Source organism: Telopea speciosissima, chromosome 3, assembly GCF_018873765.1.
Source record: "Telopea speciosissima isolate NSW1024214 ecotype Mountain lineage chromosome 3, Tspe_v1, whole genome shotgun sequence".
Classification (NCBI taxonomy): Eukaryota; Viridiplantae; Streptophyta; class Magnoliopsida; order Proteales; family Proteaceae; genus Telopea; species Telopea speciosissima.
Window position 1 is genome coordinate 7,486,507 of NC_057918.1, and position 20,445 is coordinate 7,506,951.

The 20,445-nt window shown below is 41.6% G+C and overlaps 1 protein-coding gene across 3 annotated transcripts in view; it reads left to right on the forward strand.

Moving 5' to 3' along the window:
* The window catches only part of LOC122654333 (serine/threonine-protein kinase ATM), a 186,430-nt gene that overhangs the window by 35,430 nt on the left and 130,555 nt on the right, over nucleotides 1-20,445 (forward strand). For all 3 annotated transcript variants that reach the window (XM_043848385.1, XM_043848386.1, XM_043848387.1), the window contains exons 16-17: nucleotides 14,641-14,689; nucleotides 15,335-15,406. In XM_043848385.1, the coding sequence (XP_043704320.1) occupies nucleotides 14,641-14,689; nucleotides 15,335-15,406 (121 nt within the window). The remainder of the gene's footprint in view (nucleotides 1-14,640; nucleotides 14,690-15,334; nucleotides 15,407-20,445) is intronic.

Below are 20,445 nucleotides of genomic sequence, written 5' to 3' on the forward strand. Positions count from 1 at the left end.
CTTCCGTCTCCAGTAATGGATGGAGTTGGTGGTAGTGAAATATTTCGGAGTAGCCGTAATGGAAGAACTTATGGCTTGGTTTTCGTTTTTTGGCCCTCTTCCCCGCCCTACGAACCAAACATCTCCGAGCATCTGGTTTCAAAGAGATTGGTTAGCTGCCTTTTGTTCATTCTTACCCCGGTAGTGAAAATCTTCCTAAACCAGAGTACTAGTGCTGCTTTTAGGAGGGGACACTATAGCATAGTTGTTAAGGGCCTTAAGGCGATTAGGCGACACAAGGCAATGGAGGGGCGTCCTAGGCTTGTAGTGTGGAAGATGGTTCCAGTATATGTAAAACTAGGGATGTAAATGGATATTCGAAAATCCGTATTCAATCCGCATTCGTATCCGTTTAGGAGAATCCGAATCCGTCCGAAACTAATCGGTTACGAATATGATAATCCCCTTATCTGACCGATTATTATCCGATTCGTTTAGCAATCCAACGGTAATAAAATATCTGAAATATATCTCTGTGTTCGTCTATCCTTTTAAGTTACCTTATTGGATTTTGTTATCTTATTTTTATAATATCTATTAAAATAAATACAAGATAAAATCAAAAGTAAAAAACGTAAGAAAATCAAGGATTAAGAAGAGTAGAAGAAGAATCAGCAATGAACATGAGTGCAATCAGAATGGATGAATGAGGTAACCAGTGAGCTTTAAGTTGATGTCCTCTCCGCTTGTACCTCCCCTGCCGGCCTTCCGGCAGGCCTGACCCTCTCCTCTTGTCCTTGAACTTTCACTTCCGGCAGGCCTGACCCTCCCTCACCTGCATTATGACCTTATGTCCCTGCCCCCCCGCCTCCATTTCCCCGCACCCACTTGCTCCTATTCAAGTTTCACGGAGCTCTCTCGTCGCTGGCAGTTCCTCCTCTCGCTCCGATGGATTACCGCTTCACTTTGTCCCTCTTGTATCTGTTGGCTCTACGAAAGTTGTTATGTGCTCTCCTGATCTTCTGGAATCCGAAGCAAAATTGTGGGAAGATTGCCTTGTTGGTAATTTCCTGGGTCGACGTCCTCCTTTTCATGTGGTCAAGCTCGCTCTCTCTCTCGAAACAATGGCGCCCTCAGGGATCTCTTGACACTTACCTGCTTGACAATGACTTTTTCATTTTCAAATTCTCCTTATCGCTTGACAAGCTGCGTGCTCTTGAAGGAGGACCTTGGCAAGTTGGGAAAATGCCAATTTTCTTGCACCAATGGAGCCGTCAGCTTCAACTCCGGCGTGTTGACCTATCCTCTATTCCACTGTGGGTATCTCTTCCGGGGTTACCTTTGCACTACTGGTGCTCGGATGGTCTTAGTTCTATTGGCTCTGTGCTGGGCAAGCCTCTTTTCTCTGATTTGAGAACTAGGCATAAGGACCGTCTTGCTTATGCGCGCATCTGTGTCGAAGTCTCGGCGGAAGACTCCCTACCCTCCTTTATCGCTTTCAACGAAGGAGATGAGTTTTCTTTTGAGCAAGAGGTGCACTACGACTGGAAGCCCCCTCAGTGCCTGGTTTGCAAAGTCTTTGGGCACGACTCCCTCCTCTACTCTCTTTCGGAAAAGCCCTGTGATGCTGTGGGCTTGACCCCTCGTGATGCTCTTGCTCCCTCAGCTGGAGAAGCTCCCATCGGCAATGGTGGAGCTATTCCCGTTGGACTTGACCCCAACCCCTCTGATGGAACCCCGGCTGATGCCCATTGTGCTGCTATTGCTCGGTCTCCCTCTCGTGGTAGATCTCGCTTCCGATACCGGAATCAGTGTTGGAAGAAGAAGACTTGGCCGGAAAGTTCAAATGTCCAGTCGCAATCGAAGGAGCAGCGCTGGTCTGACGCTCAGAATCGATTCAGCCTTCCCTCTTCTGCTGAGGACGTTGAGTGTACGGAGCCTCTCTCTTGCCCCGAAAAGCCCCAGTTTGTAGTCTTACCTCGGAGCAGATCTTGTATGGCAGAAGGCTGCTCTTTTGACCTTTCCACTCTTAGCTTTGGAGCTGTTGCTCCTTCCCCCAACGCTTCGAGTGTAGCGAATGCTCTGAGATCCTCTGCTGATCCTTTGATCTCTTCCGTCTGCGCTTTTGTGCCTTCGTCAGCTAGAAAGGCCTGTGCTGTTGAGACTTTGTCTACAAGAGAAGATCCCCCCCTTCTGGCTTCGACGACCTTTTTGAACCCTCTCGTTGGGTCTACTACTAGTCTTGACTTGGTGGGCCCCCACCCTCATGTGCTCTGTTCAACGGGTTATGCCTCTGGCTTCTCTCCACTGCTACCTTCCGGGTCGGGTCAAGCTTTTTCTCCCTCTTCCCAAATTTTACCCAGTTCCTCTATTGGGTCGGGCACTCTCTCTTTGTCTGGATCCTATCCAACCCAGGCTGTTTAATCGTCTTCTCCACCCGACAGACCGCCATCCTCCGCCCACCTTTCTCCCTGTGAGCCTCTCCACCCCCTCCTCCTGCAGCTGCTACCTCCCTTCGTAGCTTGTACCAGCACTGTCACCACAGCGAAACCAGGTCTCGGGCTGTTCTGACCAGGCCCCTTGAGTCATCGCTGCCCCTCCTCCCCCTTCCTCTATGATCCGTGGCATCATTTAGAACACCAAAGGGCTCAATTCTCCCTCTGGCAATCCGTTGTGCACTCTTGTATTCATTCCTCTCATTCTTGTTTTTGCTGCCTTCTTGAAACCCATATCAAAGAGCCTAATTAGTCCAAAATTCTCAGCTCTATTGCCCCGGGCTGGTCGCTTCTTTCAAACTACTCTCATCACACCAATGGCCGTATTTAGATTTTATGGGACCCTCACAGAATCTCCATCTCACTCTCTTCTTCCTCCTCTTAGTTCATGCACACCATGTTCTTTGATTGCCTGGGCCATTTTCCTTTTTTCCTTACTGTGGTGTACGCTCATAACTGCCATGCTGATAGGACTGCTCTCTGGGCTGATCTCAGGTCTATTGCTACCCAGATTGGATCTCAGCCATGGGGGGTGGGAGGGGATTTCAACATTATCAGGTTCAGCCATGAAAAGTAGGGTGGGGACCATATGGATTTGGAGGCTATGAATTCCTTTAATGACTGCATTGAGGATTTGGGGGCAGATGACCTCAGATGGGCTGGCTTTCCCCTCACTTGGAGCAACAAGAGGGCTGGAAGCAATCGAATTGCCTGTAAGCTGGACAGAATGCTTGTCAATGAAGAGTGGCTGGCAGCCTTCCCTTCCTCTCTGGCCTCTTTTGAAAACCCAGACATCTCAGATCATTCCCCCATCTCCTTAGCCATTCAACCTTTCACTTCTTTCGGCCCTAAACCCTTCAAATACTTTGACATGTGGTCCTCTCACCCAACTTTCTTATCTGTTGTGCAAGAAGCCTGGAATAAGCCTATCTTTGCCTTCTCTACCCCTCTCACTGCTTTCTCTAGGAAGCTCAAAAATGTTAAGGCTGCTCTTAAAGATTGGAACATCAAGGTTTTTGGCAACGTTTCTCATCAAGTTCTAGAGTGCAAAGAAAGGCTTGCTGCCATACAGGCTTGTCTTCAGTCTGATCTCCTTAATGTCTCCCTGGCCATTGAAGAGAAAGAAGTCTCCTCTCAGCTCTCCTCCTTGCTTGCTAGGGAAGAAAGTTTTCTTAAGCAAAAATCAAGGATCTCTTGGCTGGACTTGGGAGATTCAAACACGGCCTATTTCCATCGATCGGTGAAAGCTAGACTTAATGCTAACTACATTATTCAGCTCACCCGTCCGGATGGATCCTTAGTCAACTCTGTAAAAGACATCAAAGACTTGGCTGTTCAGCACTTCCAGAGCATCTTCTCCAGTCCTCAGGAGAGTCTTGCTCCCATCCCGGACCATTTACTCAACAAATTTATTGGCCTGGCCTACCTTGATTCTTTGAGTTCTATCCCTAAAGAAGAGGAAATTGTGGAAGCTATTCACTCTCTCAAGGTCAATGGTTCTCCGGGTCCTGATGGCTTTAGCATGGGGTTTTTCTTAGCTGCGTGGGATATCATCAAATCTGACCTTGTTGCTGCCATCGAAAGCTTCTTCCTCAACCCAAGTCAAATTACAGGGATCAACAACACCTTTCTTTGCCTCATCCCCAAAACGGAAGGTGCTATTGCCATGAATGATTTCAGGCCCATTGCTCTTTGCAATCTTCTTTACAAGTTCATTGCAAAGATTCTTGCTCGTTGGCTCAAAGGTGTTGTGGATGTCTTGGTCAGTGACAACCAAACGGCCTTCATCCCTGACAGGAATATTCCGGACAACATCCTTCTGTGTAATGATTTAGTTCGAGGGTTTGATCGGAAAAATCACTCCCCCTCTTTCCTCTTGAAGATTGACATTCACAAGGCCTTTGACTCCCTGAGGTGGGACTTTATTGCTCAGGTGATGACTAAGATGGGGTTCCCTCTGCCTTTTGTAAATTGGATTAGCTCTTGCATTTCTTCCCCTAAGTTCTCGGTTCTGGTCAATGGAAGCCCGGCTGGTTATTTTGGCGCTTCTGTGGGGATTCGCCAAGGCTGCCCTCTATCCCCCTACTTGTTCACCTTGGCATTAGAAGTCCTTTCCAGAGAAATTCAGATTTGCACTGATCAGCAGCTTATTATGCCAATGCCCAAGTGTAAAGCCCTTAAGCGTACTCATTTGGCCTTTGCAGACGATTTGATGATATTCTCAAGGGCCTCAGTTACTTCTCTTGAGTGTAATTTAAGTTGCTTTAAGCATTTCCACGAGCTCTCGGGCCTTCGCATCAACCCTTCAAAGTCTCATATTTTTTGCAGGGGTCTCAGAGATACTCAAAACAGCTCTTCTTGCCAAATCTGGATTCCTTGAGGGCCAGCTTCCAGTCAAGTACTTGGGGATTCCTTTGATCCCGACAAGGCTTACTGCTCACCATTGTACCCCTATGCTTGATCTGATCAGGAAAAGGCTACAACTATGGAAAAGCAAACTTCTCTCCTATGCAGGCAGGTTGATCCTTATTAAATCAGTCTTGGAGTCATCTTATATCTACTGGTCTTGCATTTATGGGCTCCCTTAGGCTACCATCAAGTCCTTGGAAGCTCTCATAGCCTCCTTCCTCCGGAAGGGCAATGATTCCACTAGATTCCTCCATCCCCTAAGCTGGGCCGTTGTGTGTCTCCCTAAGAAGGAAGGTGGTCTGGGCATCCGAAGAATCAAAGAGGTGAACGCTGCGGGTATCATTAAGCTTATTTGGAAGATTGCTTCCAAGAAGAAAAGCATTTGGGTTGATTGGGTTTATTCGGGTCCTCTTCGCCATGACTCTATTTGGACGGCAACCTCTTCCTCCGATGCTTGTTGGGTCTGGTGCAAAATTCTTGCTAGCCGCCACCATGTTCTTCAGGTCATTCGTTCCCAGGTTGGTGATGGACTCTCCACTTACCTTTGGTTGGACAATTGGCACCCTTTGGGGATTCTTCTCCATCAGGTCACCCCCTTTTCCATTTATGCCACGGGTCTCCACAGGCTCTCATTGGTTGCTGATATCCTTGCTCAAGATGGCTGGGCTCCTCCCCCCTCTGGCACTTCTCTTAGCCTTATTTGGAATGAGCTCCCCGCTATTCCAAGAAGGCCTGCTTCCCGAGGTGATTGTGTTCTTTGGTTAACTAACAGCTCCGGCCTCTTCTAATCCAAAGCAGCTTGGAACTTCATTCGTATGAAAGGCCAGCTAGTCCCTTGGCGCAAGCTTCTTTGGTTCAAGCATCACATTCCTCGCCACTGTTTTACAGCTTGGAGAGTCTTCAACGATTGTCTCCCAACCCAGGCTTTTCTACGCAGCCGTCAGATCCAAGTCTCATCTGCTTGCTGCCTCTGTTGGAACAAGGTTGAAGACTTGTGTCATCTCTTCTTTGAATGCCCTACTGCTGTTGCTATCTAGAAAGGCATCCTCCTCAAGTGCTGGCCGGACCGTAGAAGAATTCTCCCCTTCTCTAGAGAGTGGATTTGGATTGATATGACCTTTGCTGGCTCCACTATTTGTGATGCGGTATGGAAGTTGGCCTTCTGTGCCACTCTCAACCATATTTGGATGGAGCGTAATATCAGGAAATGGACCTCCAACTCTCGTTCTTACCAAAAGATTTGGGATTCCATTTCCTTTGAGATTAAAGCAAAGTTATCTCTTGTCCCCCCCCTCTAGTTGTTTAGACTCCCCAAGGAACAGGCCCGTTGTTGACTCCTGGGGTCTCTCTAATGTTTCTCTTGTTTCTTCGGCCTCTCCTAGCTAAGGCTTTGGCTGGTTGTGTTTTTCTTTCCCCTAGGGGCCCTCTGTAATTCTTTTTTCTTCTCTTTGGTAATGAATTTATTTATTCACCCAAAAAAAGAAGAGTAGAAGAAAGGGTAGTTGCTGAACTCTCAAGTCTCAACCCTAACCCTCATCATAAAAACGGTAAAGATGTCAACGGATAGTTGAAAATTCGTATTCAATCCGTGTTCATATCTATTTTTGGAGAATCTGTATTAAAAAAATCACTATTCGGAAATTATCCGAATCCGTCCGAAAATTGATAGGATATTATTCGAATTTGTCCGAATGTAATCGGATATGAATATGATAATGCCACTATCTGACCAAATTCAATCCATTTACATCCCTACGTAAAACCAACAGAATTCAATGCCAATGCTGAAATACTGTTGTATAATGTATAGAACACGATAGCAGCAAAGCAAAATCTTATTTCAGCAGAGAAGCATTTAATGGGCATGAACTTCAATGATTTTGAAACTAACAACAGTGTCTTCTTCTCCCTTTGTCAACCTCAAATCATCCTCATCCCAACTAAATGGGGGCGACATGGATCCTCTTTCTCCATTCAGCTCTATTCAAAGCCATACTTTTTACTAGTCCTAAGCTATGCATGTCTTTCCTCACCTCTTCTCCTAGGGTCATTTTAGGCTTACCCCTGGCTCTTTTAGCTCCTTCAATCTGAATCAAATCACCCATCAGTGCTAGAGCATCCACAGGCCTTCGTTGCACATGCCCATATGGAAAACAATAAATCAGCAACAAGTTCACTTGTTCTTCCTACGGTTGGTCTTCAGATCTGCATCATCTGCTAAGAGGTCTGATTGGTCTGAAGTCTTTCAGTTGTCAATAAAATCCGATCTGTAAATCTCTTCCATCATATTCAGCACTTCTCCTACAATTCCCAACATGCTTTGAAAAGTAGGATCAGGGTTTTAAGTATTAAAAGGTATTGTATTGTATCGGTGGGTACAGATACAGTACTTACCAATCGGTATGATATGGTCCGATAATGGTAAGATACACTTGATATGCCTTCTTTAAACCTGCAAACCAGAAATCATGAGTGAGATACAAAACTGATAGCAACCGAAGGCCTTGCAAACTTGTTTTTCTATTCGATATGAGTTGGAGAAAATGATCCAACTTAAAAAACGACCCTAATCTTCACCATTTCAACAAGTTTTGAGGACCCGCAATGCTCAAATCACCGATCGAAACAGATTTGGGTGAAAAAATGGTAAAGTTGCAGATCTCTTTATTTTTTTGGTGTTCAAGTCTCTTTTATTCTTAATTTTTTTTTGTTATGCATCACTAGATTAGGTAAAAACGACTCAAAACCTTGCATCAAGCTGATATATATTTACATGTTACATAATAAGGTGTTTTATGCTTCAAAACTGTATATATATATGTATCATAAGCACATCCATGCTTCTCTTGACCATTTCCATGCGTATCTTGCATCTCTCTGCTATGATACTATAATGACCCCAAACTCAGTCAGTTATAAGGTACTGCCGTCACGGGCATTGGTCAGAAACTACCATTCACATTTGTATAATAACCCAACTCCCATACATCACAAACATACACAACGGAAGACTTAACAACAATTGGAGCTGGATTTAAGGTTTACACATTGTATATACATGTACTAGTGGCAAATGCTAAAGTTCAACATGTTTATCAAAAGTTATATTACATCAAAAGATTGTATTATCACATTGTTTATCCAAACATCATAAGTTTTCATGACCTGTCTCTAAGGTTAGTGCACTACATGCACTCACAACCTATAGAGTTTGGAGCTGTGCACACCTCTCCTCTGAACTCATCTGAAAAAGAAGATTTATTACATGGATGTACTAACAGCTCAGTGAGGAAAACATAATACAATACAAACAAGTGCTCATGTGCTTCAATAATAGTGTACAAATACAACGCTTTACTGTTATGTCAGGTATTAGCCAATATTGTGAAATACCGATAGTGCACTGTATAGAAGAGGTTAACCTGGTCTCATGTCAAAAAATCAAATCTTTACCCCAATACTGTAACCCAAGAGAGGAATGACACGACTCGTACTCGTAATCTCGTATCACATACAAAATTTTACTGAGTCCTTAGCTTGCTCTCGTATCGTATATATGATTTTATTGAGTTCTTAGCTCGTAAGAAACCTCATCAGTACATAACCCCCTACTAGAAATGGATGGAATTCATAGGGTCATGTTCTCATAGTACTACTATTATCAATCTCATTCACTTGATTGAGTTGATTCACATATCTCGTACACTTATTCATATAACTTGTACTCTTGTTCACATATCTCATACACATATTTGCATTTCTCATTCACATGTTTACATTTCTTATACACAAACATGTACACAAACATATACTAATACAACTTGTCATATAACACCTTAACATATACTTAAAACATCATATCACTCACCTCATAATCATATCATTTTAATTGTGTCATGTCAAATATTTCAATACACCTCATATAGCAACACATATACAATTCTCTCATTTTCATTAATCATGCATACAAGTCAAACATTCAATAATCCATATCATGCTCATATACTATATTACACATCATAAAACACAAAGCCATGCTCAATACATTTTAATATACATCATATAGAAGTATTAGTACAATTCCCTCACCTTGTTTGTTATAATGATTTGCAAATTCAATCTATTTATAATAGCACTTAAGTCTCTCAAGTCCTAAAATATCAAACCAAAGTATCGTAGGGTTCCCCACCAAGAGACGGCTTAGTACCGGGGGGTTCGGGAGATCGGTGAGGTATTGCAAACTTAGTCCCACATCGGCTAGGGAGGGTGATCTTGAGCTATTGATAGAGAGTAGCCCCTTCTACTTGGTATGACATGTTTTAAGCTGTGAGGCCCATTGGGCCAAAGCGGATAATATCATGCCAATAGGGGCTGGGTCGTTACAGATATGTTACGTCTCTTAAAATTACCGGTCTGATACGATACCCGATACCAATACTTAAATCCTTGTGTAGGAATGTTTGATCCAAGTTTTCTGTTGTGCACCAATGAGTAGTATTTATTAGGAAAGGTAGTTCGGGATGATTTGGATATTTACAACTGTTAAAATGATGTACTCTAGAATACCGTGGGGGTATTCTGGTCCTTTTGGGGGGTATTTTATGTTATTAAGAGTTTAGTTGGCTGTGTGGGTTTAGTCCCACATCGCCTAGCTTATGTAAGTTGTAACTTCCTCTCTATTATAAATAGAGGGGGTCTTTCTCTCATTAAATCAATCAATTCTATTATTTTTCTTCCCTCTCTCTAACCCACGGTTCAACCAACATGGTATCAGAGCTGGTCTGATCTAGGTTAGAGAGAAAAACCCTATTTTCTCCCTTCTTTTCCTCCAATCAATCTCTCCTCTTCTTCTCCCTTTTTTCTCATTTTTTCCTGCTCCTGTTTTTCTCCTTTTTCAGCACAAAAACAGGGGCAGCACTAATGAGGTAAATATCATATCGATGATTTAGTGCTGCCCCCTTTCTCTCCTATCGTTTTTTATTAAAAAACAGTTGGAAGCCTCTTCTGCGATTTTGGGGTTCCTCCTTTGAGACCAGATCTCGATAAACCTGATCCTCTAATAGAGGAACACCCTAAGCAGCCTTTTTCCAGCTCTATGCTACAAATCTCAACTTGTCAGGGTTTTGAAAAACCCTGACTCCAATCGATTTTAGGGTTTCCCTTTTCAGATGCAGCTAATTTTTTGGAGGTGATTCCCTATTACTACAAGCCCTACTCGACCTAAGTTTGGACCCTTTCTGATGGCTGGATTTGTTTCTACAGCAAAAATTCCTTAACCTGCTAATTTGGTTACCTGCCAAAAACCCTGACTTTCAGGTTTCAGTTTTTGCTAATTTTTGGAGGGTTGATTACTCCCACTTCAAGGACCAATCGACCTCAATATTGCACCTATCCAAGTTTTTTGAAGACCCCTACCCCAATCGATCTCTTCTTTTCAGGGTTTTCAAAAACCCTGATAAAAATCGATTTAGGCTAGGGATGTTTGCTGCTGTTCGAGTGCTTTGGAGGTGGTTCTAACATTAAAAGAGAACTCTCCTTCATCAGTTCAAGGTTTGAAGAAGGTCCTTCATGCTGGTGTTGCCCTGCTCTACTTCTGCGATTTTTTGGAGTCTCTTCCCTTTGAAGATCAAGTCTCACTCTTACTGGAGATGGATTGTTCACCTTGGAGGTTCCATTCTAGCAGCCTTGGTCAGCATCTATTACATGTTTACATCAGCAATTACAGCCCCCTTTCCCTAAATCGATCTCATTTCAGGGTTTTCTAAAACCTTGACAACAATCGATTTTAGGGTTAGGGTTTTTCCTATCAAGCTCATATTTTGAGGAGAGTCTTATACATATCAGAGGAGTATTCAACCCATTATTCAGCATCTTACAGCAGGTGTTTTAGAAAACAAATTACGGTTCATTCTGTTGGCTTGGTTTCTTCAATTTACAACCTATTTCCCTTACTTATTACTCTATGGCTGGTTGCTTCAACTGCCTATGGATGTGTCTGGTTATTTATCTTCTTTTGCTAGTTATTTTTTTTGAGCTTCACTACCTACCTGGCTGGTGTTATTGATTGGCTTGTGTAAGCATGACTGATTGATGTGTTACTGCTGCCTTCATGTGGAATCCTGCTGCCTTATGATTATGACTGAATTTTCCTTTTATTGGAGATCGAATTTCTTTCGTTATTGAAGACTCGAATCTACTACCCTGGAGATCAGCCTATTTGGGATTACACCAGTGTTCCACGATTTTTTTGGTTGCACCTACGACCCTATTCAGTCATGTGGAGCCTTTCTGGTTAATATCCGGCATACTTTGGAGCTTGCATACTAGCGTTGTTACAGATTCAGATCTGGTCCAGTTTTGTTGAGGCTACTTCCATTCATTGCTGTCCGGATATCTTCTTAGTACTGTCTAGCATGTGGGCGTTTCTACCATGGAATCTTTTGCACAATTGCTCCTCCCTGTTTGAAGATTAAACAAGCCTTGACAATTGGAGCATTTCCTTACTTCGAATCAGATTTGTATCTTTTTCAGATCTGAATATTGGGGTTAGGAGTTTCTCCCCTGCAGGGGTTTCCATTCAAAGTGTTTATGTGATTGATGGAAGATGGTTGGAGCTTTCTATGTTACCCAAGTTAATCCTACTCCATTATCCCACTGCTGTTTTTCTTTCACCACCTCCCAAAACATACCTTTGGGACTACCCATAACACCCTTGGAAGTTACTGGTATTCTCTTTTTTACCATTTCTTCTTTTTTCCATTACACTTGGCAGCTACTGAACCATTCTGGAATGTTATGTTTTGCCCTATCTCTAACCTAATCTCTCTTATGTCCACGTGCACTACATGTGAGGGGGGGATTATATACAGTATACCTGCAGCCATTGCAGAGAGCAAAACATGCAGGGACACTTGGTGCAAAACATAGAAGGTTAGTAAAACATAGAAAGTCAGAGGTTTCACCATTGCCAATAAGTATCTACCTTGTTATTGGGTTACGCTTGCCGTAAGAGGGAGGCTGGTGTTAAAAATTTGAAGATGTTTGGTTATTGCCTGCCCATATGAGGTCCTACAGTTTGGTTGTTTCCGCTGGTTGATCTTTATTGCTGCCTGACTCATCTGCTTGCTGCCCTAGTTACTTACCTTCAAGATTATCAGTTAGAGATTCATCCCTGGACAATTGTTGAAGATTGGTAACGATTGATCAAGTTTGCCCAAGTTTGAAGGTCTATTTTTTTCAAGTTCTTGAAGGTCTATTTGGGAGCTGCATTCCTTTTGGAGCTGGATTCTGCCACAACTTATTTTTCCCATTTTTCATTCTAGTTGGGCATTAGTACCTTGTATGCGCCAACTTGAGGGGGAGTGTTAGCATTGTCATGGAGAGAGTTTTTTCTTTTAGAGTTTTTTTCTTCTTTTAGTCCAAGCTGGATCTTCCTTCTTTCTTATTTGTACAATCCAGCTTGAGGGGGAGTGTTAGAATGATGTACTCCAGAATACCGTGGGGGTATTCTGGTCCTTTTGGGGGTATTTATGTTATTAAGAGTTTAGTTGGCTGTGTGGGTTTAGTCCCACATCGCCTAGCTTATGTAAGTTGTAACTTCCCCTCTATTATAAATAGAGGGGGTCTTTCTCTCATTAAATCAATCAATTCTATTATTTTTCTTCCCTCTCTCTAACCCACGGTTCAACCAAAAACAACAAAGGTAAAGGTTTAATCTAGGTAGGAGCAAGATGGTGCAAATTGTAAGCACCGAACGGACAAAAGGTATTCTAAAAATGGCTTGGGTTGAAATGGTGGAGAAGATATGAATGTTAATGAGATAACAGAAGATATGGTTTTATTAGAGATTTAAGAGTAAGATGATGAAACATGGTGCAGGTTGCCACCTTTTTGGAACTTTGGATGAGGGCACAAGGGTCAATTTGGTTGAATTCAGGCACTGATGTAGATCGAAGCTTGAAGAAGAGAAGGACCAAGATAAAATTCAGGAATTACAGTTCATGTGAACAGTGTCAGAGCCCCATATTTGCCTCGGTGAGAAGTAGAAGATCTTGTGGGGCCCAAGACCAGATTGTGTCAAGACTTATTAGAATATTCAATTTTGACTATGCATGGGGGACATATGAGTTTAATTAGTTTCTTTTTTTATCAAGTTGCTTGTTTCTATTTTAAAAACCTTGCAAACTTAGAGTTCCTATTTTAGTTTCTTGCTTGTAATCCAAGTCTCAGCCTTATAAGGGACTTGCTATTTTATTGTTTCAATTTTGGGGCTCAATACTTGAACTTATATATTGTAATCTGCCCATAGAGGCACCCCATAATTTTACGAATTAATGAAGTTGCTTAGGTTGCTTTGTGCAAGTTTTGATTATCCTATTACGAGGATGAAGGACTGGGAGGCCTGACTTAGAGAGCCAAAACCCTAGGGCTGAGAGAGCCGAATCTCTCTATCCCCCCTTTTTTCTATCTTCTTCTCCTATTTACTGCTTGTGACTGCTACAACTGTTGGGGTGCATTTTGAAGACTAGAATCGAGTCCCCCTCTCAGGTCCAGATCTGTTGCTGCTGCATCAAGCCAAAGGAGGACATTGATTACCCCATGACTCTGCTGTTCTGCCTGGATTTCTCCACCAACTCTGAGTATCGATATCTCTGCAACAAGAGCTAATATTCAGCAGAGGTTTGGAGGGCTGAATCAGACCTAAAGGAGGCCCACTTGATACCTGGTTTGGAAGATCTGTCCTAACCTTCTAATTTTAACTCCAGTCCAAATCTCAGCAACCAGCCATCACATCAGGCTGAAATTTGGAGCAAAAGACCTAGCCAGCCCCTACTCTACTTGATCCAAGTTTGATACATAACTGCTGTCTTGTTGACCTAGTATATATTACCTTCTAACGCTGATTTACTTCTATTATTGATGATCTGCTGCAACTATTATCTATCCTACTGTAGAGTGGTTCTTACTTGAACCTCTTCTGCATTAGGCGCTCTCTTCTTAGTCTCTTAGTTGTTTTAACTTAAAAGTTTCTTGCGAAATAAGTTAGTGTTTGAATGATTGGGATGTCTGTATGAAATTGATAAATGCTAAAAGATTACTGGGTGTTTGAGTAATTGATTGATTTGTTTTTTGAACTTGAAATGGAGCATTTGGTGCCAAACCTTTCCCTGCTTCATTTTGCCTTTATTCCCTTTTGTTGGGCCTATCTTTTTACTTATAATTTTAGTTGGGACCTGAGGTATTTCTTTGCAGGGGACAAGATTCTGACCTTAGAATTATCATCTGTGGACAACACTTTCAGACTTCAACAGCTTCTATACCCTTCTTTTGTCCCTCAATTTGATTAACCTGTGGGCTGAAAGCATCCTTCAATGTAACATGTTATAGGCCTGATAATTATGCGGAAATTACTGTTGAAAATTTCTTTCGTTATTTAATGATCACACGTCTTGTTTTGTGGTCACAACTTTTAGAACACTAGATTTTCAATGTAGCTAAGTCAATTTTAGTGGCGCATAGTCTTTATGTGCTAGGCATTGTAAATTAAGCTTGTAACTCCAACTTAGGCATTGGGTCTTGTCTATGATTCGGAATATGGACAGAAGGAAAACCTGGAGTTGATTTTATTGTTATCATTAATCCTTGTTATAGTTTTATTTTTTTTACTAACATTTGAATTTATTGATAAAGAAAAAAAGGTAGAAGTACAACCCCCATAGGGCAACAGTCATTCTCATTAATTATTGGTTTTCTCCAGGTCTGCTTTGTACTTCATCACTTGCTACTTTTCAAGAAAAGTTTCCCAGGTATGTGTCTTACTAGGATGTAAATATTTGCTCTTTTATCCTGTTATAACTTCATTATAATATTTGTTGTTTAAACTTTAAAGAAATAAGAAGACTCTTTCTCTCTCTAACTTTTCACAGCTCTGAGGTAAGGAAGCATTCATCCATTTACCTGCTATGCAATCCATTGGGACTTGTTTTTACCCATTTTGATGAGATTACAAGTTTACAACATGCTTGACATCTTTGTTTTGTTGGTATTTGTAAAATTTATTCTTAGAAGAGATTTACGGTTCTAATTTAATGCAACTTTTTTTTTTTGTGTGTCTTTCCACACATTAATTTGTTAAATGCATTTCATTGTCTTTAGGTCTCCAAGTGAATTATATATGTGGGTTGTCAATCGCTTAAGGATTGGATCCATTCAACTTCAACACCGATACATATATGTGTTTGCTCTAGATTTATGAAACTTCCTCCCACCCCCCACTTTTCTACCTTCCCATTTTTGAATATCCCTAATGCTTTTATTTCTTTAGGTGTTTATAAGAAATATATGTGGGTCGTTGCATCTTAGGGCTTAGGATCAAATCCTGCATTCCTCTCAATTACCTGTGTATGTGTGTACATTCATATGCCATTTGTTCTCCTTTTACCTGTTTGTAGGGTGACCTACGAGATGTTTTACATCTCAGAAAGAATTTACTGCGAGCTGTTCTCGGATTACTCAAATGGAAGGTTTGGTTTCTGTAAATTCTTGTCTCAAGGTCATTTTCTCTGGATATATTAACTAGTTTGTTTCAGCTTAAACCTAATTTTAGCATGATCAATAAATGGTTGATATTTCATCAAATAAAACTTATATTTCAACAAGATTGGAATTTATTTCTATTTATTGGTTTTCACTGATGGGATCCATTTTATAGTGATGGAGAGAAGTACATTGTTTTTTATTTGGTGAAAATTTCTGTTTGGAAGTGTTACTGCTTTAGTGCTATGTTCTTGCATCTTCACGGTCTTTTATTGGAATCATGTTTGTAGAGACGGTTGTAATAATATCTCGTCACTGGGAACATCTTCGGCTCAATTAGTCTGTCAAAGAAGGGAAAAGGGGGTGGGGAGTGCTTGACCTATTTCTTTGTAAATGCTTTATGCTGATGTGTCTCAGTTTAGGGATTTGGATGATGATACTGCACCTTAAAATTGTGCTGTGGCAGTCACTAGATGTTAAAACATTTAGATCCTTCTACACTTTTTTGGGAGGGGGGGGGGTGAATAAAAAATTCGTTACCAAAGGAAAGAGAAAGGGAGGGGGGGGGGGAGAGAACATAAAATACAACAAAGAAATTACAAGACCCTGTTTTTACAGAGGGGGAGGCAAGGACCTGAAAAGGAGAAGGGAAGAGCCCAAAAAAGCCACAACAGACAAAAAATAGGGAGGCAGCACCCTGTGGGGAGGCCCAAGCTAGCAAAGGCCTAACAATAATTCGATAATCGATATATTGACCTATCTTCAGAGATTGCGCATGAGCCAGGAATTGAACAAATTTGCAATAAATGCTGGACTGCCTTCCAAATCACAAGAAGTTGTCACGGTGAAGGACATGACCACGGATCATGGAAAGAGATCTCGGTCGAAACCGACTGAAACCACCGAGGTGTCTCAGTTTGACAAGAAACCGAGACGGGTTAAGCAGGGAGTTTAAAAAGTACAGGGTTTTGGTTGGTTTCAACTGGTTTCGGTCGAAACTGGTCGAAACCAGTTGAACTAACCCAAAATTCTCGCAAGTTTCAATCGAAACACATAATGTCTCGGTGGTTTCGACACAAGGAGTGGGAGTTTGGCTCAAAATTGTGGATTTATCTGGCTTGTCTAGAACTATGAAAGCATGAGTTTGGGGGAGACTAGAGGATTTGGGCATTGGCACGCGCTATCCTTTATAGTAGAGACCCCTAGTCCATCACAACATCATGATAGTGGCTTCGAGAGCATCGGATCAGCATCATATGCTGGGTATGGACCATATTATGGATATGCTGGTGGACCATCCTTCGAGAGCACCAGTTCATTTGGATATGGGAGTGGTCATGATACATCTGCTGCAACATATGGATATGGGGATGGGTCAAGTATTGGGTCATCCTTTGTCGACAGTATCTTCGGGTATCCATCCCAGCCATGTGTGTTGGCTCAAACTTCTTACAGTCGGTGTGCCCTTCCCTAGGTTGGGATATATCTTATACAAGTTGATGATGGGGCTTATAGATGGGCAGTTATGGATTATCAGAATTCAGAACAATTGGGCCCAAAGCATGTCATGGGATACATATGTGGTACATTCAGAGGAACAACTCCGAAATATTCAGTGGTACGTAGCTCTTGGATTGGACCCACAAAGAAATTCTGCATGGAATTGAGCGAGTGTTGAGCACCTTAATGTTTTATTTGGATAACATGTATTATCCAATGTTCTTGTACTTTTAACTTTATATGAACTTAAGTATTTATAATACCAGATTTAGTGTATCCTTCACTACCTTCAGCGTACACTAGTACACTTGGGTTAATAACCAAAAGTACCATTTTGAGTGTTTTTTTTTTTTGGAAAGTAGTTCATGCATTGTGTTTAGAATGTAAAAAATAGGCTGTATATAAAAAATAAGACCTACAAAACCATTTGTGGGCCTCGAAACCATAGTCTTGAGTTGGCTGGGAAAAAGTACCAGGTTTCGACCATATCTCGGTTTCAAGCTGATCGAAACCAGAGATTTAGAACCTTGCCATGGATATCCACACTTAGAGCCAGTAGCGTCTCATTGCTGGGCAAGGAATAGTCTGGAAGGAACCTCTTTGTGGGGTAAGGAGGGAGCTTTTGTCATGCTGGTGGTAAACTCAAGGGGGTGGGGGACGACAGAGGACTGGAGTTCATGAGGGGGTGAACAGAGGGGAGGAGAAGATCCCAACATGATAAGCGGGACAGGAAAATAATGTCGTGGTCCATGCCCAACGCATTAACCTGCGTAGGAACGAAAGAGGCAAAGAGTGATGCAAACCTGAATGGGTAAGCAAGCCAAGATCGAATCTGGGAGAGAATAGGGGTAGGTATGAAAATTGATAGCTAAGTTGACCAGTCTACCAGCCCTAGGAGTCCCACTAAAGCCTTCTGTAGGAGTCTCACCTAAGTCCACTTGAGTCACACAAGTAAAATACTAAGATAATATCCAGTAAAATTCAATGGCTGGTTTTGAGAGCAGCCAAGATTTGCATTATATAGAGGTGAAAAACTTTGAGTACAGCAAAATAACATTAAAGAGACCCTTAGAATTCCAAACCTTTTGGAATTCCCCATACATAGAGAACAATTCCTAGATATAGAAACTGTCCTCGAGACCTAGAAAGCTGTTCCCCAGACATAGGAAGTACAATCAAGATATAATAACTACTAAGCTAGGAAAACTAAAAGACTAATTAATACTACCTAGGAAAGTAAAACCCACTACATTAATTAACCTAGGAATGAATATAAGCTACTACTAAGCCTAATCCTGTATGCCTTCCTTGTACCCACATTTTAGGCCCATTAAAGTGGCCCATTACAAAGAAAACACATGGAATCAAAGGCCCAGTGCATACATAACCCCACCCAAGGCTTATTTCCAATAAAATAAGCCCATTATGCGACTTTTCTGCATTAGATAGCTCATGCACAGGCATGGGAGGGGGAGCAGTAGCATCACGGTCGGGTGGGGGAGAAGGGTTAGAGAGGGGAGTGTTAGGGTCCGGCAGAGCTGGATCTAAGCCTGCAGATGACAGGGGAATGATGGGAGGGCCAATGGGGAGTGGATGGGCAGGTTGGGTCAACCCTGATGCATTAAGGGCAGGGTGGGCCAAGAATGGGTAGAGACTCGACCAAGGGTGACAGGAGGGCCTTGCTGAGCAACAGGCCCAACAAGGGGAATTGGCCTAAAGGAGAGAGAAGGACGGTGAGGGAAACTTGAAGTGTCAGCAGAGGACTCCACCTCGATATTAGGAAAAGGAAGAGGCAAAAGGGGGGGGGGGGGAGGGTTACATGTCATGATCTGCCACGTATATGTTAGTGGGTTCATCTGATGTAGGACTCCCCACTCGTGTCGATGGTAAAATTTTACCCGGAATCAAAGAGTGGCTCAAAGTTCGATACAAAGTTTCTTTGAAATACAAAACTACCATTAGAGGGGGTGGAATATAAGTATTCAAATGGAATATCTGTAATTTTTAGTTGAGCTACTTCCTCTAGTCCTTTTGGCCTGAAATGTTGTTCCCAATGAGATGGGCACGTTTTTTTTTTTTTTGGTGTAGCCAAAGGAAAATTTTATTAATGCAGAAAGAGGTATATGTATGAGATGTACAGCAAAAAAAGAGGAAAGCTCTACAAAGAAATTCATGACAAATGTATATGAAAAAACTTTTTCTCTATGTGCAGATCATTCTTGTATGGGATGTAGCCAATAAACATCCTCGAGGAAGCCTTTGACATCAGAAAAAGCTTTTGTGGGACATCTGATGATTGATCTTCCTATAATAGATATCATTTGAGGCTAATTATTTCTTTATGATGCCTATTCCTTTCTTTCCAAATGCATTAAGAAATACCATAGGGATCAATCTCTTTATCACCTTAGCTTTGGGGTTTAAATCCAGATCAGGTCAATTAGTATCATCTTGAGCTCAGGTGGTGGAAGACAATCCAACAAAGTATTTTCAAACCATAGTTCAAAATTTTGGTTAAAACACCGAAATTTTTGCAGTTTATCTTGGTTTCGACCCTGGTCAAAACAAAATCACCAGAGACTTGACAAGTTTACAAGGTTTTGATTGAAATTTCGATGAAATGATCAAAATGGTCAAAATAGTTGAAATTGTGTACTGATTTCTAGTCTTATGGTTCTTCATTGCTATTGTATATTTTAGTTATTATTTTACTAAATGTTGTATGTTATGGGATTAAATAATGTGTAGAATAGGCTATAAGTGAAAAGATGCAGTAGGCTACGACTTACACTAGCAACCTAGGGTCCGAAGTCAAACTACCACTTTGGGCCAATCTAATAATTGAAACACATGCAAACTGCAAATATTCTTAAATATTACTGCAAGAAGTTTCTGTTTTTGCAAAATTCCTTCATTTGGCCACCGAAATGGCCATTTCGAGTTGAGCTGCGAAATGGACCAAATTGCGAGCTTATTTCGCAGATGTTGACCCTAATTTTCGGTTTGACTAAGATCAAAATCCTGGCCGAGATTGAAATTTGGAACTTTGTTCCAAACCAGTTGATGCAGATCCATCACCAAATAGGGCTTCTTTCTTTAGAAATAGGCCTAGGGTTGGGTTATATACATGTTGGGCCTTTGTTCCCAAGTGTTTTCTATGTATTAGGCCACTTTAATGAGCCTAAACTAGGGGTACATAGGTTGCATACGGGATTAGCCCAATACTTAGTTTATTTTTATGTTTTCTAATTGAACTGGTTCAAATTGGTTGCATCCAATTGGTTCAATTTAAGTGATCATGTGACTTGGTTAAGTGGTCATGTGACAATTTAAGTGGTCATGTGATGTAAGTTGGGCTGGATTAGGGCTCTATAAGTCCAGCCATGTTTTGAGTCTATTTCCTTTAGTATTTTAGTTTCCTAGTCAATTTAAATTACCTAATAGGTTAGGGATAGGATTAGGTCATTCCTTTTTAGTGTCTAAGTCTATTTTTGAGTCTTCTATATAAGTTTGTACAGGAGGCCAG